The following is a 27,293-nucleotide window of genomic DNA, read 5'->3' as shown; positions in this document are numbered from 1 at the left end:
AGATAAACTTAACCAAATATATATATATAAGTTGTATTTTTACTTTCATTTTATTCTCTCTTTAATATCCATTTCGGGAAAGTAATTTATTTAGAAGCAGACGCAGCGCGGCACAAAAACAGAAGTAAAGAAGAGCGCGAAATAAACGATCACTAGTCTTATATAACATAGGATTTCCGGCTACGCGCCGATGGAATACATGTTTTGACTTCTAATAAGGTCAACGAAAGTATCACTTTCATTTGATACGTAGTACTGATGGTGCATTAGTTTTACAGAGGAATTAATTAAACCGAAAGTGGAATTGGATCACGAAATAAGAGAATATTTTTAGAATGAAATTACTATGGATCAAATTAAGATAAAATCTTGGAAATTAATTAAATTGAAATTAGAATTAAGATATCATTTCATATATATATATATAAGAATTACTCGTTTAAAGTTATGAGATAAATGTATCTGCGCATTATTAACTGCATACAATTGGTGAACAACAGTTACGAAAGAGCCTATTAGCATGTAATTTCTGTCGATTAACCGCTGGGATGCGATTAATACACAAGAACATGAACACTGAACGCATAACTTTGCACGCTTTTGTCTGACCAGTTGTAACTAAAATTTAATACAGAATTATAATTGTAGTTAGAAAATATCATACCAAATTTCGCATATTTAAGTCATTGTATTTATATATATCCGGATATATCGCTCGACAGTCGGTACTCCCTTTAACAGATTTGGTTCAAAATTTGATAAGGATCTACTTTTTAATTACTAAAATTGTGAACTACATTTCATCTACCTGGCTCTTTACGTTTTGTTATTCACCGGTTCACTTGTGCTGGAACAAGAGAATTTTTTTGAGCAGAAGTCCTTTGATAAGCAATTATAATTTCAAAATCATGTTTTTCGACCCATTGAAATCTGAAGAGTGGAGATGCATTAAAATTTCGTATTCGAATTTTTTGACGATTAGAATACTTTCTCTTTGTATATTTCATATACGGCAAAGTAGAACATTAGTACAAATGCGGCAAAGTACCCATGAATGTTATGTCATGTTATACAGTATTACTAAATACTGTCTAAATCTACATGCTTATTATTCTTTTCTTTTAAATGAAAAAAAAATTATGTGTTTTCACTGAAAATTTCAAAATAAAGATTACATATGTCACAACTCATAGTGCTTTTTTTAAAAAGGATGTTGTTTTTTATCTGGAAATTGTGTGATTAGAAATGGGTGATGAAAAATTCACTCAATACTTTCTAAAGGTCAAATCATTGGATCTAGAGGTACCGAATTAGCTACATAGTTATTTTTTGGGTAGTAGGTGCTCATCAAGAAAAAGCTTTTCAAAACTTTAATTTAAAAAATTTATTGAATTTTCACATTTCTTCTCAATTAGCATTATTATTATTTGAAAAATATAACTACGCAGAAATTATTTTTATATAGTGATATCAATTTTATTTCCTTAAATTTCTGGAATCAATAAATTTTTAAAAATATTTGTGAATATATTTCGCAGCAATTGTTTTTCATTTTATTCATTTGTTTTTCATTTCATTCAATTTCATTTGTTTAGATACTGTGTCTACATTCATACATGTTAAGTATTGAAGTTGTCATCATCAATTATAATTATTATTTATTTTTATTATTCATAGTTTATTCTTTGAAATGGCAACATTGTTTGAATTCTAAAATGTTGTGTTTCTAATGCAAAATAAAAAGTGTCGTTAGTTTTGTTGAACGCTGGGATGACAGCCTTTGTAGCTAAAAATCTCTAAATCCCCCTCATTCAAACAAACAAACAAAGTGTTGTTAGTAAAAGATTGAAATCACAGGATTATATTGTGATTTTTTGGATTTATTTTAATCTAGCTCAAAACAACGATTTAGTTTATAGAATGATGGTATCATAAAGTATTTATTGAGCATTACGTAACACATGTTGTGACAAGATTTAATGCTTATTATAAGCATTTTATTGCTATTATAATTAAATTAAAATTTAAAAAATAAAATAAAGATAGAGCAATTACGCCAAGAGTATTATCATGCTGCGATGTTTCAGATTAGAAGTACGAATCCGTTTTGAATTTTTTTTATCCACCATTCGAAGGTCACTTGGTAATGTAATTCCGATACTGCAGTTCTTTCAAATGAAAGTTTATCGCTTTCAGATCTTATCTTTTCATGCCAATTATTCATAATATTCTCTTATATAACATTTATTGTGAGCAAAAGTTTAAAGTTATTTTATAATCCATAGCTTTTAACTAAAGGCTAATAGGAAATTATATCTGAGAATCAATTCGATGATTCGATATTCATTTCTATGAATTAGCCTCGAACACTGCTAAGGAAAAGAATGAAAGAACATTAAAGTTAAAAAAAAATTGCTTTTTTTTCCTATTTTATTTTTAACAAACAAAACTGGGAATTCGTAGAAGTTATATATAATCCACTGGGACAAAGCTGTAAGCCGATTTCTTGTAAAGCCAACCAAGCATTAAAAAAGGAAAATGAAAACACATTGTAGACATAGTAACGTATCTATAGATTATACATCAGAAACGCTCAAGGAAAACGAAACCGAGAGTAAGAAACAATAACAAAAATTCCCTGCGGGTTGTTTCAAATGCATTGATAATCCTTAAGAGATCTAGTAAAATGCAAAGCTGGTCAATAGTCTTCACTTGTTTGACAACCATGCAAACTTGGTAATTTTCAATAATGGCTTTATAATATGCTTGCAGTGTTACTGAAATGATATCGTTTCAGCTGAATTGTTTAAAAATGGTTTATTGCGTTATATTTCTTTTATTTGCTTTCTAAGAATACAAAAAGAAAGTTTTGCCGAAGTCACAAAAATTTCGTATCGAGTATTTGATGAATCTCTCTGCTTTTAAACTCTATTATTCTATAGCATTTACTTTTATAGACATATATGTCTGCATGAGTGTGTTTCTTATATAAGATAACTAAAAAAAAATGCATTGATCTAGGAGGGTGAAATTTGGAATGTGATACTTAAACCAAAATTGTAGTTCAGAATCAAATTTTGAACATAATCCTTCAATAGACCTTAAATATATGTTTCATTTTCCCCATTTTATAAATAAAGTGACACACGCACAAAAAAAAAAAAAAAAATCATAATTTTTTTACATGCGCTTTGTCATTTACTTCAATATATGCTTTCTCAGTTATTCTGTAAGATTATCTGCATCTTGTTGCTCATATTGAAGAAAATTATTATACAAATTTGTTATTGTGTTTATTTATAAGCTCGCTTCGCGCTTTAAATTAAAAAAAATATGATTGCAAAAAGCTTAAATTGTTAAAATTAGAGAAAATGAAAAAAAAAAAAGACTGTCATTATTAAATAGATATATATATATATATTTTTAATTTGGAGGTGGCTTGGAAACTTATTTTTTATATATATGTTTCGAATTTATATAGAAGGAAACATCACAACTATGAAATTAAAAGACAAAATTAAACGGAAATAAATTAGCAGCGGGAAGATAATTTTCTATATCTTTAAACGATTCCTGCTAATCTTTATTAATTTGAATTGAATACCTATCTAAGCAGTTTTTAAGTTATAAATACAATAATAAATTAAAGTGACGAAGCATTTATGCTCTTAAACTACTTTCGAAAGATCTCTCTTATAAAAAGATACAAAATAAAATATAAATTTAAGCAAAATGATAAAACAATTGTAAAACCTTTTTGACACATTTTAAATACTTAAAGTTCAGCAAAATTGTTTACTTATGAATCAGAAAACCAATTGAAAAATATTTTGTATCCCATTTCATCTGCAAGCAAATTTGAAAAGATAAAAAAAAAAAAAAAAAAAAACTTAAATAACCATGCTGAAATTTAAAGGAAGCTAATTTTTATTCAGAGAAATTTTAATTAGAGAGAAAGCACAAAAATAACGCTAAAAATACAGCAAAATTATTTCACCCCTTAAATTGTGTGGTATTCTAGGCAATTGCTTTCTTCGTTTATTTGAAAATCCCTTCTAGTCAAGAACATTGCCTTTAGTTGCATAACCACGTTTATTTTCGACTGTAAGTTATAAATAGCAACCTTACGAAATCGAAGATGAGAAAATGAACGCGATTTTTGAAAATAAAAAATTAGCTTATTTATAGAATCTCCCTTTTAAGAAGAAGAAAAATATATGTCAAAAATATGTAACTTTTTTTACTTGAAATTAAGTCATTTATACAATTTAATATTTAATTTATAATTGATACTGCTTTTTTAAGCTTTCATTTTTTTTATCTCATTAAATTATGTTTTTAATACTTTATGTAATTATTGAGAATGAAAGGCATTTTATGCCATTAAACTATAAACTTTTAAAACTGTTATGATATTTTGAATCTCTTTTAAGTTCATTGAGTTTATTTAAAACTAAATAAACTTTTATAAAAAATAAATAATATGAATGTAAGCAACTAAAATATATTCTAATATTAAAATAGGTACCCCTTCCTATAGGAATCCATCTAAAAAGGAAATAATCTTACATGATTTTTCTGCTTCAAGTAATTTAATAATTAGTTTAAAAATTATAATCTTATGATATAGAATAGAAATACATTGAGCGAAATACATTGCTCAAATAGAGCGAAATACATTGTTACAAATAAAAATAGAGCGAAATACATTGCTCAAAAAATACTCAAAACAACACTTTAAAACATAAAAAAATCATGGATTTATAAAAATATGAATAATTTATTTTAATTATAATTTTCTTTAAAAATTATTTTAATGTAAGGTTAATAATAAATTTAAGTGGACATTATTTTTTAATTGTTTCAGATTCTAAATTCAACATCATGAAGATATTAGTTTATTTTTAATTGTAATAAACAAAGACTAAGGATTATAATACAAAAAAATATATTGTTTTAGAGAAAATACCGTTTGTTTGAAAATAGAATAAGAATATACTTCTTTCATTTATACATATAACAAAATATATCATTATTTGAATTCAAGAAAAATAACCAAGCACAAAACCTGAACAGTTATTTTAAACCAGAACAAATCACGGATCTTAAAATCAATTAATCATTTTTTTTTTTTTTTTTTTTTTTTTACTATCGTTCTTTAAGAACAATTAAGAACATCGGTAACAATATTTTGCTCCGATTTTGGAAATTTCATCTCTGTTTTCTATAAATAACCGCCCTTAAAAATATTTTTCTTCCATCCCAAAAGACACATCTGGAATCAACACGTTATCTAAACGAGATCAGTGCCCGCTAGAACAAAACAGCGGCACCCACCAAAACAACCTGAAGCATGTGTTACAAAAGCAATCACAAAATGGACCAACCCAGTTTCGATTTCTAATATATTGCTAAGGTGACCCCTTTAGGCTCCTCAATGGACAAACAAATGAAAAAAAGAAAAATACAGATTCAGGATCATAAAGTACTATTCGTTAATTACGAAAGCTTTTCATCTCTACATTTAATAGGAAGAAAGTGGCCAACCAAAAACGGAGACATCTCTTGATGATTCGATAAGAACAGGTTCTCGAAAATTGACCGCGTTCGAATTTTGCTTCGCAAAAGCCATTATTAGTAACTGCTGCAGAATATCTCATTACTTGGCAGGTGTTCTTGATAGGTTCCATACACCATTGTTAGTACTGTCAATAGACTTCAAAACATTAAATCCCCATTTTCTGCCATCAAAACACTTACAACCATTCCATACGATTTTACAATCAAATTTGACAGATTCAAGGAAACTAAAGCGTAACGTTTGTCCATCATTGAAAATGCAATAAAATGCATTTGCGAAAAGTGAAGAAGCCATTAGATAAGAAAGAAATTCTTTTTGTCGATGTTGCTTTATGAATGTGAATGCCCTACTGATTTTATACAGAAAATACATTTATTAATCCAGTTGATAAAAAAAATATGAAAATATATACAGATGATAAATTTCAGTTCAAAGTTGTAAATTTTACCTAAAATATATATTTTCACACGTAACTTTTCATTCTGACACACGCCCTAAATAAAATTTATGACCTTTTTTTGTAGCAGTTTAAAATTTTTATTGAAGCTAAATTGGATCGGTCAAAAAAAAAATTAGATTTTTTTCCCCTTCCAAAGTGACATCCATGGCATATCTTTGATCAACTGCAAATACATTGCTCTTGGGATTTAAAATAAATTCCAGAATAATCTCCGTTTGGGGTTATTTTCATCACAAGAAAATTTACTCTATCAAGGAACTGAAAACTAGCAATATGTATGAAAACATTCTTCTAGAAATGTAATAACAATATTTAATATTTTTTTCAATTTGTGAGTGGCATCTACATTTATGAATATGTGTTTTAATGCAAAATTAAAATTCTCTGCAAAAACAATACATTTATTTTTACTTCCAGATCTATAAAAACTGTACTTCCTGACTACATTCCTGTTTAAGCCCAAAAAACATTATTAGATATTCAAATCATGCTGTTTTGCCCTCTATATGAAACCGAATGTTGTTTGCACAGCAACTGAATTATAATTCAAAGAATTGTGTACAAAATGCTAAGTAGAAAATTACATTTTTTTACCACTGTTTGTATCATTAAATGAAATAAAGTAGACTAATAGGAGAATTAAGTTCAACTTAACGATACAAAAAACAAATAGAACTCGAGATGAGTTTAAAACAATATTAATATACAAAATATGATAATTTATTACTTTGAACAAACCTCATTTTTTATAATATATAATAAAGAGAATAAAAACGTGTTTTTTTCTCAAACTTCTCCATTAGTTCATAATAAAATAGCCCATTTTTATTGTAGAAATGTAGGATTTTTGTATCTCCGGTGATTGCTGTGAATATATTATTCAAAGTGATTAATTTAAGACTATGGTAATAATTTGAAATCAAATATAATTTCTTACAAATCAATACTAAAAAAATTCTGTCAAATAAAATTTCTTCAGTTCATTTTCTGCAAAAACATATCTGTCTAACCCTTGGAATTTTTTTTTAATAATTACAATAAGTAATTCTTGCAGTTAATCAATATTTATACCATTTTGAAAACTTAAAATTGCGTATTTTGTCACATATTTTAAATTAAAATTAAAGTTGAGTCCAAGTTTATGCGATAGATATAAATTTTATGAAATGGAATATTTTGTTAATCATAGTTTGTAAAAATAAAAAGATAAAATTTGGTACTTGTCATCAATATCTAACCGAAACTTCATTACTGAAAACATTATGATATAACCGTTTCTTCACATCGGATAATCATACCATTTATCATGATATAATATAATATAAACGAATTATGGCATCGATTAAAGGTGAAAAAATACCATAATAAAAATAAAATATCTTCCTATGTTAATTTACTAAATAGATGATATTAATTTTTTCAGCTTAATACTTTTAATAATGTACCGCAATTTATGTCCCTTCAATTACTTCATACCATTTAATTGTTTATTAAAATCACAATATCTTGCTTATAATTTCAGAGTTGCAATTCATTATACAGAAATAATTACTTTCTCAATGTGAAGCTCTTCCTTTCTTCATAGCAACGAATAATTGATTGTAGCAAATGATTAAGATTAAGCATTTTAATCTAGTAAAATTAGGGGAAATATTTATAAATTGAAAATTCATCGAAGTGTTTTATTTTTCAGAAATTTCCCGTCCAAATTCAAAGGGAATTCAATTTCCAACTAGTCATTTTCATTTTTGCATCATTTTTATATTGCTTTAATAAAATAATACAATCTTCAAATTAGAATAGATCAACTTTGAAGTCCATTTTTAAAATTTTTTTGATATGGTTAGTGATATTTTTAATTCAGAACTGATGGGGTTAGGAATACATATTCTACGACGCATAAAATTTTGAATTTCTTTTAGAAATTTTCTGTATCAAAAATATATCTCTAAAAGAGAAGAAGAAAATGACGATTTGTTGCTTTCTATATCTGTTTAAGAAAACGCTTATGCAAGTTGTAACGTAATCGTGATTTCAGTATTACATTTCACTTTCAATATGTCACGAAGTACGTTAACATATGGCTAAGACAAACAGCTGGAAATAAATAAAACAGCTGTGGGCACGAAAATATGAATTTAGATCTTTTATTCACGTTAATATCATAAAAATGTATATACAAATATATTTTTTAAATAAACACCATTCTTCAAATAAGTAAAATTTTGTAATTTTTTGTGTGCATATAGTGCCAGTAATTATAACCGTGATTATTATAACAAATTAGATTGTTTTCAGTAGCGCTTTTCAGTATTAATGTTATAATATTTCATGCCAAACGGTTTATGAATTTGACTTTTACTTATAAGATAATATTTAAATCTGCCTCAGAATAAAATTTGAAAGTTATTTTAGATTATATTTGTTAATATTACGCATTAGAATTTCATGAATGAGATGAAGATTTTATTTTAGGGTTTTTATTTATTGAATGTTAATGAAAAAATAATGAATAGAAAAATAATGATTTCACTGAAGCATATAAAAAATTAATAAACTTAAATGTTATACCAAGGTCATTGATTTAAGCATATGAATCATTTGAATTCGTTTAGAAATTCATTAATTAGTCACAAATATTAATAAAATGAGAAATTTTTTCCTGATTCTATTCATTATATAATTTACGACTCTTTTTTATAAACTTTGCTTTTGTGATAAAGAATTACATTTGTTAATGATAAAAAAAAATTATTTTATATCTTTATTTTAGCAATAAGATAATGAATAGATTTATTGCATACGAATCATTTGAATTCATTTAGAAATTGATAACTAATTAATCTCAAATATTAATAAAATTAGACGTTTTTTACTCGTTTCTATTCATTTTATTTTTCATCCTTCAGTGAGTCGATAAACTGAGGACCAAGCAAGCTTGGAAACTAAACACTGGGGTTCAGCATTTGGCTGACCACCTAACCGGGACATCTGCCTTGCACCCCAAGGCCCTCGGTCAAGAAGGCAGATATGGGTATTGTAGGCCTTGGCCCACATGGGTTGTCATGCCACTGAGTTTAATTTATTCATTAAATATATTTTGATATTTTTTCACCTTTCTTTTCTGATTAAGAATGACATTTTCTAATGATATAAAATATTATTTTATATCATTAATTTAGCTTTGAGGTAATGAATCGATTTATGCATATGTACCATTTGAATTCGTTTAGAAATTCATAAATAATTAATCTCAAACTTTAATAAAATGAGATTTTTTTATCGATTGTATATAATTTCAACACTTTTTTAATAAATTTTGCTTTTGTGATCTAGAATTACATTTTCTAATGATAAAAAGAATATTATTTTACATCTTTAATTTAGCATTGAGGTAATGATTCGATTAATGCATTTGAATTCGTTTAGAAATTGATAACTAATTAATCTCAAACATTCATAAAATAAGTCATAAATAAATTCATGCATAAATAAATAGTTTTTTCTCGATTCTATTCATTATGTAAATTTTGAAATTATAAATAAACTTTGCTTTTGTGATCAAGATTTACATTTCCTAATGATAAAAAATGTCATTAGCTTTTCAACAATTATACTGTTTACCATGGTTACATCGTTGATAAAATCATCTAAATATTGTGTGACTAAAAATAAAAGGTACATAATAACTCTTGAATCAATATAATTACATTAAAAAAAATGTTGCACTTTTTATCCAATCACATTTAATTTTTAAATTTTTAACGCGAAATTAGTTTTATAAAACATTGTTAAGTATACTTAAAATGACTTTTATGGTTACTTAATTTTCATTTATTTTGAAGTGAAAATGGAATCTTTTAAGCTAATGCATTTTGATGCAAAACTAGTTAAAACTGACATTTTTAGAGACTGATCATAAATTTCTAATAATCTGATAAAAAGATAAAGTTCAAACTACCACTAAACTACAAATATAATTAATATATCCGCGAACTTTCCAGTTCATTGCAAATAAATGTAATATAGGTTACGGTGACAGTTTTTTTCTATCGCTGTGCATTGGTCTTGCCACATTCCCAAACCAGTTCTTTATTTTCATTCGAATTCTTCTAATACTTAATCCTTTCTCAATTCTCAGACACCCTTTTTTAATACCACAAACGTAATAAAAAATACTTTTAAATTATAAATATTTTATAAGTTTATACTGTTAATCTAAACTTGCGTATTAATGTTCAATAAATCAGATTTTTTTCCCAAAAACTGTTTTCTCTAATAAATCATTTCCCAGATTTACTATGAGAAAATCCATAGCCCGTATGAAATGGACGTTTTTTTTTTTTTTTTTTTTTTTTTTTTCCTCCAATAAAAGGAATTAATTTACTAACCGCCTTTGGAAATCTGCGTCTTCGATAATTATGCTGATTCTGCCTAATTTCACTGTTAACTTTGCTTCTAAATTGAATATAATTAATACTTCAATCAATTTAGAATTAGTTTTGTTTAAAGATATAATTCTCATTTTTTTTCTGATTTAATTTTTGTAAACAATAATGAAAATTTTATCATATCTGTAATGACCACAATTAAACTATTTTAATTTTAAATATTATCATATTTAATGATGATGTTAAAAATAATTGAAATCAGGTAACTACAATTAGGTAAAATTTCATGAATTTCTTTTACTACTCATAAACTTAAAAGTTCTAATGATGTTTTTTTTTTTTCATATTATAAAGTAGTTTTGCGCACATTCTTTAAAATGTATTTTATATTTTTTCCTTTATCCATTTCAACTTTAAAAATGTTGATAGGAATTTTTACACAGCATGCGAATGTAATTATATTTGCATTCCAAATAAATCATCCTTTCAATCTTCCCTAAAATTTTCTCTTTACTGTTTAATACAATTTAAGCAAGTTAATAATGAAAATAGTATAGATGAAGATTATTTGGGATCAAAATATTATAATAAAAATTATAAAATTTCTATAAATAATAAAGCAGAATGCCTTATTAAATTTGAGTGTAGGTCTGCCTTAGCACTCTACGTAACAGACCATTTGATCAAGAATTACCAAATTTGGCACAAATATAATTTGGAGTTGTAAATGTTCACTTCACAACGATTTCTTTGAGATTTTAAACTCAATTTAAAAATTGTTTTCTTACTGATAATCTTACTGAAAAATTAAATTTTCAATTGATTTGAAATCAATATCACAGTGTGTATATCTTATTCACATTAAGATACAAACAGCAATTTTTACTTTCTCGCATTTGTGAAGAGAATATTGCTAATTCTTCAAACCTTCTCGAGTTTGAAAAAGACATTTTTGGCATTATGTCTATCTGACTCAAAAACGCTTCGAACTAGACAGATGAAATTTGGTATATGGACTTAAGACCAAGTTTGTGAATTTCAATTAAAATTCGAACAAAATGCATTTTAGGAAGTCTGTCTGTCCAGTTGTCCGAGTACAAGTAAATACGAAAAATACAAAATGCAAAGAGCTAAACAGATAAAATTTGGTACACAAATTTAGCACCTAAATTATCAAAATCAAATTTTGTACAAAATCTGTCAAAATTTTGACCTCTGTCAGTTTGTACTTTTGCCTACATGCTACAAAAAAAGCAAGATGTGATGATTTAAATTCATAAAATTTAGTATGTGATCTTTTGACTGCAATTATAGGTCCGATTCAAATTTTGACTTCAATGGACTCATCCGACTTCGTTCGGATTAAAGTAAAATGTTTCAGTAAAAATTCTGAATCCACGCCAAATTTTGTAAATATTGATTACCAATTCCAATGCAAAGTATTCGTGAACTTACTCAAGGTCCACAATTTATTACGGAGTGGGAGTTGAGGATAAGCCTTTATCGGTGAATATGTGGGAAAGTTTCAATTAAACCACTTCCACAGATTAAAGAAATAATCAAACTGTCGCTTAATGTCTTGTAGTTTGCTTACGCAGGTATAGTGATCAAATTGTCATTATCTCATTATTTTACATAGCACTTGTCAAGGAATTACTCAAAATAACAAACAAAGTGGTATCCTTCGCTAATTTAAGTTTAAATAATAAAATAAAAACATACTTTTTTAATTTTTTTTTTTTTTTTTTTTTTTTTTTTTTGTAGATGCATCGCTTTGTTCCTTTATTTAAATCTTTTTTTTTCTTTCTTCTTTACAAACTGTCATTACCGAGTTAGTAGTTTGATAGAAAATAAGACGTTACATCATTTTATGCGACAAATAAATCAAGAAAATTCTTCAGCACTTCCATATGCAGAAAGCATTTAAAAAATGAATATTACGTGAATATTAGCAATATATTATATTTTATAACGAAATTCATGGCATTTTCCTCCGATATTAAAAATAGTTCCAAAAGTATTAGAGCAAAAAGAATCTTGTCGTAAAACTATGCATGAAGTTTTACTTTTCATGCTTGCTTACGCGAGAAGATTTTGAGAGTTAAATTTTTGTAAATTCAATCAAAATATTTGCCTCATACTTTTTGAAGAAAAAAAAATATTTATATAAACACATACGTGAATTTTTAAAAATTCTTTATTATTATTTACTAGCTGATAACCGGCGGGTTGCTGCCACAGAAGAAATAATTTTGGAAATACCGTTTGAAACTTCAAATAGCTAACTTGTTTAATTAGGAATGATAGAATGAATGATATTTATTTTTTTGTCGATTACGAATATATTCATTGAAATTGAATGACATATAAAGAAGAGGGATAATTATATTTATTCTTTTTTTTTTACTTTATTATTCAAGTGCTTTAGGATAGACAATATTTTTTTCGTCTTCAGCAAAAATAAATAAATTTCTTGGCTATCCGAATCGTGAGCATCCAACATACAACTGGCCATATGAAAAACGTGGATTTTCTAGGTTCAATCCGCACACTTGAAGTGATTGACTTTGCACCTAGTTGATGGTCATCGAGAATGCAAGTCAATTGGGGAGTTGCTTTTAATTATCGCAGTTCAAGTTTTTAGAGTAAATTTTTTCCATTTATGAGATATTTTTGTCATCTTCGACATTACTTTAAATATTAATTTTAGGTTTAGTTATTTAGAGCTCTTTCTGTTAATTTTTTGTTTGCTCAAATGTGTTGAGAATTTTACAGCAAAATTTCGGATTATTACATAAGTTTATAACAAAAATTAAAAATAAAAATAATTAAATTGCTTGGAAAATTTTCTTTTTGCAAGTCAACAATTAAATATATTTGAGATATTTGAATTATATTTGTGTTTTTTTCTCACTGTTTCACGTTAGTTGGTACAAAATTTTCTTGTCATTAATGATTTTATTACAATCAGCTGAGTAGAAGAGCTCCGGTGATAAGATTCAACTAAATATCCAACAAAGAAAACGATTTTTTTTTCTAGCACCTTACCCAAACTTTAAACACACAGTTTTCAGGCAATTAACTTTTAAGGAATGTTATTAAATTCATGCTGCAATCGATTTGTGATAAAATTTATCTAATTCCAAAATTAGTCTTACTAAATTCTCAAAAATTATAACTTTTAATTTAAGAATATAATATTTAAAAAATATCAAATTATAATATTATTCATATAATATTTTTACTTTTTAAACTTCTTTTTTTTAAATAAAATATTATAACATATAATTAGAATAAAAAAGTTTTTAAGGTTTGAAAAATTAATAATAAAAGAAATAAAATTAATATTAGCACGCACTAATATTAAAAAACTTTTTTTTGTTTCTAGTTAGCATATATTAAATTTTCTATCTAACAAAAAATAATAAAATTAATATCTCTGACACTTTGTCAGAGTTCAACAACAACAACAGCAAAACAAAAAAACCAAAAAAACCCGACAATTCTACAGGATCTAACAATTTTTTAAATGTAAACAAATTTTCATTCAAAATTATAAACGAAACTTTTAAAACGACTTTATGAAAAATGATTCTTTTCATATATTGAAAGCGTAAACATTTAAATGACAACACTGATATATCAAAGCAAAAAATATATATCTTGAATTCAGAAGAATTATTTGTTTTTTATTAAAGGAAAAATTATTTTTTTTTAAATCTGATATTTAGAACGATTTTCATAATTTGAGATACATTCTTAATTACAAAAAAATAAAAAAAAAAATATCTCAAGAAAATAAAAAATAATAATAAATCATCTTGATTGTATCAGCAGATAATTAGGAATTTATTTTGTATTTGAATGCTTCGCTTCTGGAAAACATTTAGAGAAAACGTAGAAACTTATTTTTGAGATTGCTCCAATTGCAATCTTGGCCTATAAACAATTCTACATAGTTTAAATGCTATTCTATTTCAAATTTTTTTAAAATTTGCATCGTCATTTGTATTAAAGAAAAAAGCTAAATATTACTTAATAAGTAGGAATTAGTTCTTAAACGAATTGGTTTCAAGGAACAAAATTCTGAGAATGGCGAATTTTTATTACCAGAGATTTCCATTTATAAAAAGACCAACGTAATAATTTTGTGCTTAAAAATTTTTCCAAATCAAAGCATAATTCTACATAAGCTTTAAGCTAAAAAATAATAATAGCAAATCAGATTATATTTATAAATATCACTAATGTTTCTACTAATACAGAATAAAAAACAGTTAGCAATTCTGTATGGGAAAAGAAACCTGACAAAGTTCACTCATATACCCGATTGCTGTGTTAATTTCGCCGATTTTTATTTCATTTAATAGTTTGTGAGTTTAAAAACACCATCACTTGTCCTCTCCGTTCTCTATTTTCTAGAGGTACAGCAAAATAAAATCTTAACTTAATTTCCAGCCTGAACAAATACTACTTCAATGTGTATTCTGTATAGGAAAAGAAACCATGACAGAGTTTACAATTCCAATTGCTGTATCAATTTCGCCAATTTTTATTTAATTTGAAAGTTTGTGACATTTAGAAACGACCTCAATTGCTCTTTTCGTTCTCTGTTTCTTAGAGGTACACAAAATAAAATCTTAAAATAATCCCTAACTTGAAAGAACTAGACTGATTTCGTCACTTTTATTTCCTAATTAATTTCATTACCACACAAACATAATAATAACCGAATCAGCATGCTTTGCGTTCATTGGGTACGTATAATTTGAAATAAAACTTTCATCTGGTATGAAAAAAACGTAGTTCATCAAAGTTGATTGACATCACTAAATTAATTCAGCTGTTCGTCCAATATGGTGTAAGAACAGCTGGTTGCTTAAGGCAGCTGATAAAGATTAAAAAAAATGGGTAGCGACCAAACTTCAATCTTACTGATTCTGGAATCAATAACCTTGTATCGTTATATCGAGAGCGATAGACCCAACTGATATGCATAATTGGTGTAGAAGATTTTAAGATGCTCTGTACGATCTATTATTACTTAGCGATTAAAATTAGAAATCATTTCTGTCGATGAATTTGCTTAAGGGAAATTAATATGTAGGGCAGATGTGAAAGTGTAAACAATCTTTGTTAATTTGTTTTCCATGGGCGAAACAGTTTCCTTTTCATTCAGTGCTCTTAATGCTAATCACGTTTAGGCTGATATTTTTTCCGGTAAGTGAACTGAAAATGATATATCACACGATAATTAAATTAAATCTTCTTTGAAATCTTAAAAGGTAAACAAACTTAGCACAGATGTTTTTTTTTTGTTGCTATTTCGTCTATAATGAACTATTTTATAAGAACGTTTTTGATGAACGTAAAATGTCGGAAGCGCTCTAAATGTGCAGAAACATTTAAATGAATTGCACGAGCAGTATAAGAGATTTTTTATCTTGCGAAGTTTATTTTTTTAATTTATATTTTAGTTTCGCTGAAAGTGTTTTATAGTAATTTTTAAATTAAATCAAGAATTTTTAAACTAAATAAATTCAAATATAATATGTAAAATTTTTATAAACCTCCACTCTCAAACTAAAGCCAAGCAAAAGCATCTAAGTTATAACAACTGTGATGAGAAGCCTTATCATCATTTTATAGGATATAACTTTCGTTTTACGAGAATCAACATAAAATTGCGTATTCAATAAATTAGGATTTTTAAGGTATCGCCTAAATTCAGGAAAAATTTATATGACTGTTAAACTAGTATAATTAAAAAGACAATTTATTAAATTTTGAAATGGTGAAAAATTTATTTGCGTGGGATAATATTTTAGAAAATTAAAATTAATTAACTTAATTTTTAATTAATTAAAATTTAAAAACAATCGCGCCTAGATGCATATTCCCACACTCCAATATATATATATATATATATATATATATATATATGCAGCATTTGGTAGCTATAAGTCAAATGGTCTAGCTTGTAGAGCGTCAATCCACACTCACGTACAGATAAACACACAACAAATACCCATATTTATTTTTATTATTAGTAGAGATGATATTAAAGTACTTCTGTGAGTTAATTTCAAAAAGTATTTTTCTGTAATTTAATAAAACATTTGGACGAAATTTTAAACGTATAATTAAAATAATTATCTGAATAATTTTATTCATTTAAATTTCTTATTGAATGCAATTAATTGTTGCTTCTCTTGAAATCCTGATCTCCCTTTTCTTTTTTATTTATCTACAGTTGAGCCTAAAAGAATCTGGGACGAAAATATGATTGCATTTTTTTTTTAATCAAGAGAAGTTTTAAAAACTTTTGTGTAAAATATAGATGCATTTCAAATATATAATCCACATAACCTTAAATACATTAGTTAAAAATAATCAGGATAATAAGAATTGGTTATATTCATATCACTTTCTCTTAAACCGCGTATTTGAAAGGTATAATATTTTGTATACTGACATTTTATTTTATTTATCCGAAAAAATAGGCATTTAAAATTATTTTTGAAAAAGTACGTAGTTTAAATGCGAAAAAGAATAAATTTGGTTAATTCAGGTAATTGCATGGTAGGAGGGAAAGGTTATTAACTAAAAAACCGGCATATCATTTAAACAAATTTTTTATAACGAGATGCATATATGCGTAAAATTTTTTAAGTAAGTTAATTAAAACCTTATAGTTAAAAAGTCCAAACATTTTTTTTTATGGATTTTAAAATTATTTGTTATCTTAAATGCAGTTGCAATTTATTTTGTTTCATATTAAAGGATTTTCGTAATTTAATTTAAAAATCACTGCGTGGCAATTATGAAAAAGTTATCAATGGTTATGCCAACTATAAGAAAATATAATTTTTATATATAATTTTAAAAAGATATGCAAGAAATTGTATTTCGGCAAACGAATTCTAATACATTTTTTTATCGGAAATTGCTTTTTATATAGGTTTTTAAAAGTTTAGAGAAATGAAAGAATCTGAAGTTGAAGACACGTAATAAAATATATTATATTCCTTAAAATTATGGCACAATTTATAAAACGTTATGAATTAGCATAAAATCCTTGTTAATACTGCTATTGAGGATATGATTTTTAAGTAGAAAGGCATCAAAAGTTTATTATTAAAAAATTAATCATGTCTATTAATAATCTATTATTATTAATCTAAGATTATTAAAAAATTAATAATCTAAGTTTATTATTATTTGGTAAATTTTCATGCATGTAAATTGGATAACATAAGTAAATTACTGGCCATAACAGACCTGTAACGTATTAGAAGTTTTCATCCCTAATATAACAATCTGCACACTAAAAATTTTATTTGAAAACGATTAGACAAAAATAAACAAACATAGACGTTAATATATGTGAAATATATAAAATAAATGAATAAATTCTAAACACAAATGACAATTAATAAAATATAATTGGTCAAATAAAAACTTGACCGTTCATATTTTTTTTTTTGTTTGAATACGAAATGAATCATGTCCACCCACAAAAATAAATAAATAAATAAAACTAATAAAACTTTCAAACATTTTGTTGTCCAAAAGTTAATATCCCATGTGTAATAATTAAGGTCAAAAAATTTGTAATCTTGATACTTTCTTTAATAATTTGTTAATGTTAAATCATACACTGGTAAATTTATTTCATTTAAAAAATTAGATACTGCAATCGAATCATTTACAAAAAAGTGATTAAATAATTATATATTCAACGGCAGATTTTAAACTAGATAACTGTCTAAGTCTGAGAGGAGACCGCGATAAAGTCGATCTTAGTTGTCAAATTAATAAGTTTGTAAAATATACAAATTCTATTAATAATGAAATATTAGGATAATATTCTTAAGCAGAATAATTTACCAGGTTCCTATATGTTTCATTATTTTCACTTAATTAATAGAAAATTTTTAAACACCGGATCTCTGCTTTAATGATATTGAGTACAAAAGTGGATGATGGACAGTGTGGAATCATAATATATATATATATATATATATTTAGAAAGTTAAATAAGGGTTAATCAAAAATAAATCATTAAAATATTGACAATTTGAAGCTAAATTAATCATCTTATTAAAAAAAAAAGGGGGGGGGCTGATCACTGCCTAGTACCGCTGTATAACTCCGCCAATGTGTATATTTGAAATATCTTGATTGTTATTTGCTTTATGGAATGTATTGCTTAATATTTAGCTGTATTATTATATTATTATTTTGCACAAATTTCATACAGATATTAACTGCAAAGATTTATACCGATGAAAGTCGAAGTTTTTAATACGTTAAACAAATACTTCTGTTGGTAGTTTTTAAGAGCATAACTTGTAAGCACATAACAGTATAATGAGGTTAAATGAGGCACAAAAATTGTTTAGATAACAGACAGGGTGCTTTTGTCCTCTTAAGAGTCTTATTATTGTTTCAAAACGAATAAAAGAAAATTATTCGCGACGACCCCAAAATGTATTAACTATTATTCACTGCTTTGATAAAAAAAAAATCCTGAATGTGAACTTATTGGCATTGTTTTATTTATTTATGCAAATAAATTACGTAGCTCATTGTCGTTAAGTTTGTCCGCAAATTACAAAGATCGATTTTCGAAATCTGATGATTATGTGAACGAGTTTCACTTCCAAATAAGCTTAATCATGATTCTTATTTGATGATTCGTTAGATAGAGAGAAGTTCAGCCATTATTCTTAATAACGATTCGAAATTATAACTTCTCGTCTATAATTATTCGAAATAAAATGAATCGATATTCAAATGAAGTCATTGAAAAATGATATCGATATATGAAATTTGCAATCTTAATTGATTCATGCAAAGAAGTTAATATCGTGGTATTGCATCTAGGCTTCTAGAGTGATCATGAAAATGTATAAACAAAAAAGTTCCTTCATAATAGAAAGCGTCCGCTCAACCTACAATTCAATAACAATGTCGATTGGGAAGCCGCTGAATCAGACTCTGTCGCTCTTATACTGACCTTCATTCACAAAAGAAAGAGAGGAAATCATTATAAAAGAAGAGTAGCAAAGAGAAACAAAAAGCGATGAGGCGGGAAACTCATTTGAACTTTACAATTGCTGCCACGGGCCACGAATGAATTCTGGACAACACGCCTGGTTGTAGGGATGTGACTGAATAATGAAACAGAATTGATGTCACGCCTATTGTTTTCTTGAATGAAGCATCTTAGAACGGAAGGTGTCTAGCATCTTTGACCAGAGGGATAAACCAACCTTTTCGTGAACTAGAGCCTGATGTTAGACTAGATTATCGACTATTTTATTCTTTAAATGATTAATATAGAATGATTTTTTAAAAATTCACCTTTTTATTTGTTACGAATTGAAAAACATGAATTGAATCAATTAACAGCAAATTAAAAAGTGTATATATTATGAGATAAAAGCAGAAGTGAAAATCCTATTACAGAGTCAATGTTTGGAAAAAGTGTGCTACTGAATGTTTTGGTGAATGTTTGAATTCCAAAATAAAATTTAAAAACATTGAATTAAACAATATTGTTAAAATTATGATATAAAAATTATACTTAATGAAGTCAATTTCATTTCCGTAGTTTTTTTAAATTTGAAATGAAACAAAGGTAATTTTTGTAAGATAATTGCTTTGGAAGAAATGAACACCAATTTCCTTAGGTAAGTCAACGATTACCCATCTGATGATAGTTAATCTCATATTTGGAAATAATCTTCTATTTGAAGATTATTTCTTAGTTTATTTCCTCTGACTATGGACTATTTTGGTGTCTCGTCGAATCCTTTTCATAACATTTAATAATATATTGCAGATCTATCAATTAACTAAGGGAAGTACCCAATTCAATGCAGCTGCAAATATATGCTATGAATATAAATATAGAGAGAGATATAGATTATCATATGTCTAGATTTTATTTAATAGAAAATAAAACTTTCTTTCAAAGAAAAACCAAGAAAGTATTATTTCTAATGTAAAATAGAATGAACATTGAATATACAAACGAATGACAGAAAAAACAATTTAGTGAAAAAAAATAGAACAATCTTTCAAAGAAAGATTGCCAATATAATGTTTTTTTATAAAATATATATTGTACTTTCTATCGAGTGCTGTTGAATATTTTATATTTTAGTAATACCATAATTTTTATTTCATTTTCAATATATGATTAACAATTATTTTGAGGAATTCACGAGGTTATGGAGGATAATTAACAATTATCTTTCATATTCACGAAAAATAGCTGAAAAATATAGAAAAGGACCGCAGTTTCCATCTACCAGCATATAAACGTCCTTCTTTGACATGAAAATAATCTAAAGTAACTAAAAGATATTTTAACGATAATTTATCGCCTAATCGTAACCAGGAGAAGTGAATTGCGTTATTCAAAGAATTCGAAGAAAGAATCGAAATTTTGGTGTCCCGATTGTTAGGTTGCTTTGTGTATGCCTCATTGTTTCGAGAAATACTACAACACAAAATAAATATTTTTAATTTGTTTCATTAACTCTTTGTAATTGAAAATAATTGATTTATATATTTTCTAATTATGTCATAAAATATTTTGTCAAAATAAATGATCAACAAGTGAAAAGCGATTTCCATTTATTATTTTAAGCGCAATGGGGGCTTTCACAATGGAAACTTTTGATCCTTTGGAAAAACTTTTATTAAACTTGTGAAACGAGTTTAATAAAAGTTAATTTCACGTTAACAGGTTAAAGTGGTGTAAAAGTAATTTTTATGCAACAATATGCTTCTAAATTATTGCGGGAAAAGTTGAAATTACAATTTTTAATTAAAAGTCTAATTAAAATTTCGAAAAGAAATCTATATTTCCTGGTCTTCTCATAAGAACATTTCGAAAGAATTTGGCATCATACCAATCTATCACGCAATTTTCAGCCGATAACCATTATCATGTTAAAACTAGTAATAATGAACCCCAAAAAAATTCTTAAAAAGAAAACAAAATTATAGGAGATGAAACAATATCTGCTGCAGCAAATTCTACGGAATTATATCTTTACGATTAATTAATAAGTAGAATTACCCAGATCTATTATTAAAACAATAAAGGGAAAATTATGAATTTTTGACAATAAACATTTTCTACATGATGTGATATGCATAAAAATATATGTTTAATTTTGTTTTAAGTTTCTCGCACCTTTCATAATATGAGGGTCACTCTGAAATTTTAGGTTTTTAAATTTATACTTACAAAATTTTAGGAGTATTCAGAGTAGTGTCCTCCAACATCAATGCACTTATGTAAGTGAATTCTCCAAAAATTAAATGCCCCAAACCTTTTATTTCTTGGAATCGATAAAAATTGCATTTATAGTCTCATCAATCTCATCTTCGGAATAAAAACGACGTCCACGCAAGTTCTTTTTTAGATTAAAAAAATAGCCAAATGTCACACATAGTTAGATCGGGTGAAAAGGGTGAATGTTCTATCACTTTGATGTGTTTTTGTTTAAGAAACTCAATTGTCATTCTTGCTGAATGAGAAGATGCTTTGTCATAATGGATTATGAGTCCTCTAACATTCATTTCTTGAAGAATTTCTTGAAGCCATTTTGTACTGTAACAGTTAGCCGTGACTGCCTGCGGTCCTTTCAGCTTGATGGCTTTGATCAATCCTGTACTTCTAAAGAAAACTGCATACCTTACTTTTTGTCATGGCACGTTGTCTTTTCACCATTGTGGAGCAAGGGATCATCTTTAGAGTCATACTTTATTTTCTTGAAATGTTAGAACGTCAAAAAAGTGGTAAGAATTTTTCATCACCAGGTAGGATTTTAAAATTATGCTGTGGCCACCATCTTGAAGTAATTTAAGGATTTCTTTACTGATTCTGATACGCTCTTCTTTTTGGTGCGCAGTTAAATTACGGGGAACCCAAGAGCAAACTATTTTTTTTTCATGTGCAATTCATCATGAATAATTTTATGTGTGCGGCGGATCCAGTGTAAAGTTTTTTCGATATCATTCGATAGGCGCAACGATTATCATCGATTACATTATCCGGGGTTACTATTGGCAACGGCAATCTTGTATGCTCTTTATTCTGAAGAGAGTTGCGACTTCTGTGAAATTCTGTAAATCATCTGAATGCGGTAGCACGAGATGGACCTTCATTTCTAAACAACTAATTGTAGACGTTGAATGCATTATTCTTGATTTATTCCTACTTTAAAGTCTTAGAACGATAATGATAACACGATAATGTTCTCGCGCCAGTTCTTCCTTCTCCCTAAAATTCATTCTACTCTAATCTGCTTACAAGTGTCCAATAAAAAAATCGCCTGCTAGGTTAAAATGGTTCATGCTTTCAAATCTAATACATTAATTTTTTTCTGCCATTTATCGTCTGCTCGAATCTCAAAAATTTCAGTGATCTTTGTATTATGTAATCAGTTCAGCAAACGTTTTGTTTCTCAAATAATTTCTTTGTTTTGATTTTCTAAAAATTTTATTCTCAATCGATTGAAATTCCCAAATAAAACAAAACATTGGAAAACAAAGTTCTGATTGTTTATAGAGAAACAATTTCTTACTTAAGAAATATTTATTTATGAGGAAATATTACTAAAGAAATATAGTAAATTGAAGTTTTTAAAGATTAGAGGACAGTAAAAAAAATGACAGACACTAAGCAAACAATAAAATGCAAAAATCACTTTAAAAAATACTTTAGCAACAAGCTATGACTGCAAATATTTTCCATGGACAAGAACTCAATTTATAGACATTAAATTTTACAGAAAAATATATTTAGAATTTTCTTAAAAATAAAGGTTGATATCTTTAAATTTACTTTTCCTGTTATTATTCTTCCAATTATAAATTAAAATATAAATTATTTGCAGAAAGTTAAAGTTGAAGTCAAGCAACAGATCAATTCTGAGGAAATCCATTAGAATAAAATTCTGTATTTAAGTAAAAGAAAAAAAATCACTTAAAGTTTGTATGTTTAGTGTCATTTTCTTCATCTAGGAAGAAAATTTGAAAGTAAGTGCCACTTTCTTCATAAAAAAAAATCGTTTTACGTAAGTTAAATTAAGAAGTCAATGACAAAAAAATATTTATCAAAAAAATAAATTAAAATAAATTGACTGAACCGAGGAAGAAAAAATTTATTTTAATGTTCATAATTAAAGTTTGCAAAAATTACTTGACTTTTGTAGATAAGTTAAAGTATATATTTCTAACGAATAATTTTTTTAAAGCTGTATATAAATATTGTAGAATGACATTAGTTTTAATACCATGTAAATACTCATGTCCAATGCTAATTATTTAACAAAATCTTAATAAATGTAAAAATTAGAATAACTTTTTCAACCACAAGAGTAAAAAATATAGGTAATATAGGTAAATATATTCAAATACTTCATGCGTATTCTTTTGCCAAAATATCAAAAGAGAACATTTTGACCGAAATCATAAAATATAGAAAGTAATAGAATAACTAACAAATTCTTTTTGGATGAAAAAATCGCTAAATAATAAGGTAACGAATGTTATAAAAGTAAATTTCTTATGAAAGCAAAAATAAAAAAATGAAAAACGAAAATAAGTATTTATTTCTAAAAATGAAAAAAAAAAAAAAATGGAATACTAAATCTTAATTTTTTTTTTAAACTCTTCTAAATTTCTTTTATAATTTTTTAGTGGAGAACTTAATTAAAATTTATTAGAAATAAATTAGTTACATTAAATGTGATTCTATGAAAGTTTTATAAAGACAGATAATACTATGAAATGCAAAAATACAACATTTTAAAATAGAAATAACAAGTAAATTTTCGCATTGCGAATAATTAATTTTTGTTCTTATATTTCCTAAATAGAATATACCTCAAAATGAATATCTATTTTTTAAAAAAATTAAAGTTAGCAAAAACGATCGAATTATGACAATAGCTGAAGCTTTTTGACAGATTTTATCAAAAACAATCCTCAGATCAAAGCAAAAATTCGAGACAAAATAACTACAATCAATACTATCAGTTACAAACCTGCGATGCTGAAAACTGTCTGCACGCCGCTGGTTTCATGTTCACTTACTTCCTAAATTTCGATAGCTAAGCATAAGTTTCGTCCAGAAAACTCTTCTAGTGATGAGAGCCCTGGAGAAAGGAGAGCAAAGGAATGACAAAAGATTTCCATTTCATGCCGATACCCTTTATAGATCTTAGGATGGGCGGTTTACTTCCCTTTCATATTTAGGACACCCTCAAGGTTAGTGAACAAGAACGGATTCTCACTGCCAGAGGGTAATGAGCGAGTGAAATGATTTTTAAGAGCTTCAGAAAGAAAAAAAAAAGAAAAAGAAAAGTCTACTATTCCAAACACGCTTCTAATGAGACGATTTTCATCCCCAATTAGCTAGCTATCCTTTCGATAATCCGCTGTGAATATAGATCGAACAGGCCCATTGTAAAACGCTCTTTATTTTTCTTATCGGATGAGCAGAGGTTTAATCTGCATATGTCCAAGTGGTTGGATTATGGTGTGATCTTTGTTCCCTTCTTGGAAGAACAAATTTGCGCAGACGATAGTTTCGTTGTATTCTTTAGAACACGAACTATTCTTTATTAGTTTACTTTTTAATGAATGCTTTTTAATAGAACATAATAGTGTAACCGCAAGTTCTTTTAATAATATTTTATTTAAAGATCTATTTTTATGTAATTAAAAAGTGCAATGAAGCATTTAATTGTGAATAAAAGACATATAGATAAATCCATTTCTATGTAAGGAAAAATGATGGATCATTAATTTTATGAAAACGTTATACAAAACAATTAGAATAATTCTAAGATACGATTTTATCTAATAAACCTTTTCTGTAGTAGAAGAAAACAAATTTTCTTTTTATGCAAAGCTGTAAAATAGCCAATACGCTTTTAAAACAATATATTTAGGAAGAATCAAATATTTTAATTTTGAGCAGCAATAATAACTATGAGCAAAAGACACAGTTTCGGTCTCTAAATTCATAAATTTTTAAGTTTTACTTTGTACAGTGTTTCTAAAAATGATCGTATTGTGAAAAATATTAAACAAAATACTAAATATTTTGCAAATTAAAAAAAAAATATATTTTAAGAAATGTTCCATTTGCTGCACATCTTCATAATTCATGTTTTTAATAGCTATTAAAATAATCAGATGAATGCATATGTAGGTGCATCAAAAAATTACAGAATTATCTTTGTAGAAGATCAACAAACGATAGTGCATTAAGTAAACAAGCATTTACAACGACCAGCAATGTTGCATTATTAAATTAATACTGGCAGCTGCCATAAAAGTGTGTTTGCGATCATGAGTGAATTATTATCTGCGACAGATAGACAGTAATGTAGAAAGCATGGATAAATAGTAAAACATTAAACAGATCTTGCGTTGCATCAAATTCAGAAATCTTAGTATAAAGAGACAGTGAATAGTGTACAATATCTCGAGTAATAAAGACAGAGGCACCAAGTTTCATTAAATTCGTAGCTTTGATTACCTCAATCACAGGTCTAAACAATCGATAAAGATTTTTATAATGAAGCCTTGCAACATTTGAAGAAAATCAACCGAATAAATTCTAAGATGTGGGAATAATAGGACTTTCCACAGTGACAATGCACCCCATCAACTATCACTCGTAATATGGGAACTTCTCGCTCCTCACAAAATACCATCGCTTGCATATCTATCTTTGCACCAGATTTTACATCCATTGACTTCCTTCTTTTTACCGAGATAAGTCGCAACTGTGAACTGAAGATTTCTCACATCATTGGAGCGATTAAGCACAGAGTAGAAAGTAATGCACTTGCTTATATTCTACTCTTTGAGAAGCATTGGGATAACCCTCCTAAGAATTTAAAGATTTTTTTTTAACAAACTTGTTCTCGCAGTTTTATAACAAAAATTATCTTAAATTAATTAATAGAAAAAGCTGATATAAAAATGCCCCGCTGTTTTTCAAAAGTTTATCAGCCAGCAGGAAAAAGTTTTTGTTAATTTTCATCAAACATTATTATTAATTTAGATAAGCTAATTTATAGTTTTAAAGGATTTTTTTTATAAATTTTCATTAACTAGCATTTTAAAATGATTACATAAACAATAAAATTAATATATATAGTTCATAACGCAAAAGATAAATGTATTTTACAAGAAAAAATAATTTTTTATAAGTGCAGATGCATTTACAAAAAATGTCACATATTTGAATTTATTTTAAGCGGAATTATTAAAAAAAAATCTACTTTTTTTAAAACGTTACTGTTTATGTAAAACCATATTGTTGTTTTTTTTATCTTTTTCAAATTGAAAAGAAAATGCACTACGTTTTCTCAGAATGCTTGTGCATCCCTTTTAGTTTATAATTATCTGCTACTTTAAAAAATTTACTCCGTATTTTTTATGACATAACCTATTATATACGTGGTTTGTTGAATACATTCAAGAGAAAATACGTATTATTTTTCCTTTGTGGGATATTCTACAATTGGGGAAGGTTTTTTTTACAGATTTACAAAAACAGATTTTATGCACCTAAAATAAACGAAAAATAACAAACAGTGACTGAAGTCACGGAAGGGTTTGGAGAAATGCTCAAAATTTTAAGAGATGGAGCGACATAAATCATCCTACCCCCCCCCCTTTGAGAACACTAAAGGCAGGAAAAATTCTGCGTGTATAAAATATTTTATGATCAGCGGATAGAACTTCACTCAGGGTCAAGGGTAAATGGCCTCCAGACTAATTTCCAAAAAAAGGCAAGAACGCTACGATTGAT

At 26.7% G+C, this 27,293-nt stretch overlaps 1 protein-coding gene across 1 annotated transcript in view; it reads right to left on the bottom strand.

Annotated features, from left to right (window-relative positions):
• LOC129971125 (uncharacterized) overlaps nucleotides 1–24,631 on the bottom strand; it is a 31,481-nt gene extending 6,850 nt beyond the window's left edge. Inside the window, exon 1 of the mRNA XM_056084623.1 lies at nucleotides 24,508–24,631. Within this exon, the coding sequence (XP_055940598.1) occupies nucleotides 24,508–24,546 (39 nt within the window). The 5' untranslated portion in view covers nucleotides 24,547–24,631. The remainder of the gene's footprint in view (nucleotides 1–24,507) is intronic.
• Nucleotides 24,632–27,293: the final 2,662 nt, after the last annotated feature.

The sequence above is a fragment of the Argiope bruennichi genome, chromosome 1 (genome assembly GCF_947563725.1).
Source record: "Argiope bruennichi chromosome 1, qqArgBrue1.1, whole genome shotgun sequence".
Lineage (NCBI taxonomy): Eukaryota > Metazoa > Arthropoda > Arachnida > Araneae > Araneidae > Argiope > Argiope bruennichi.
This window is presented reverse-complemented; position numbering and strand designations above follow the sequence as displayed.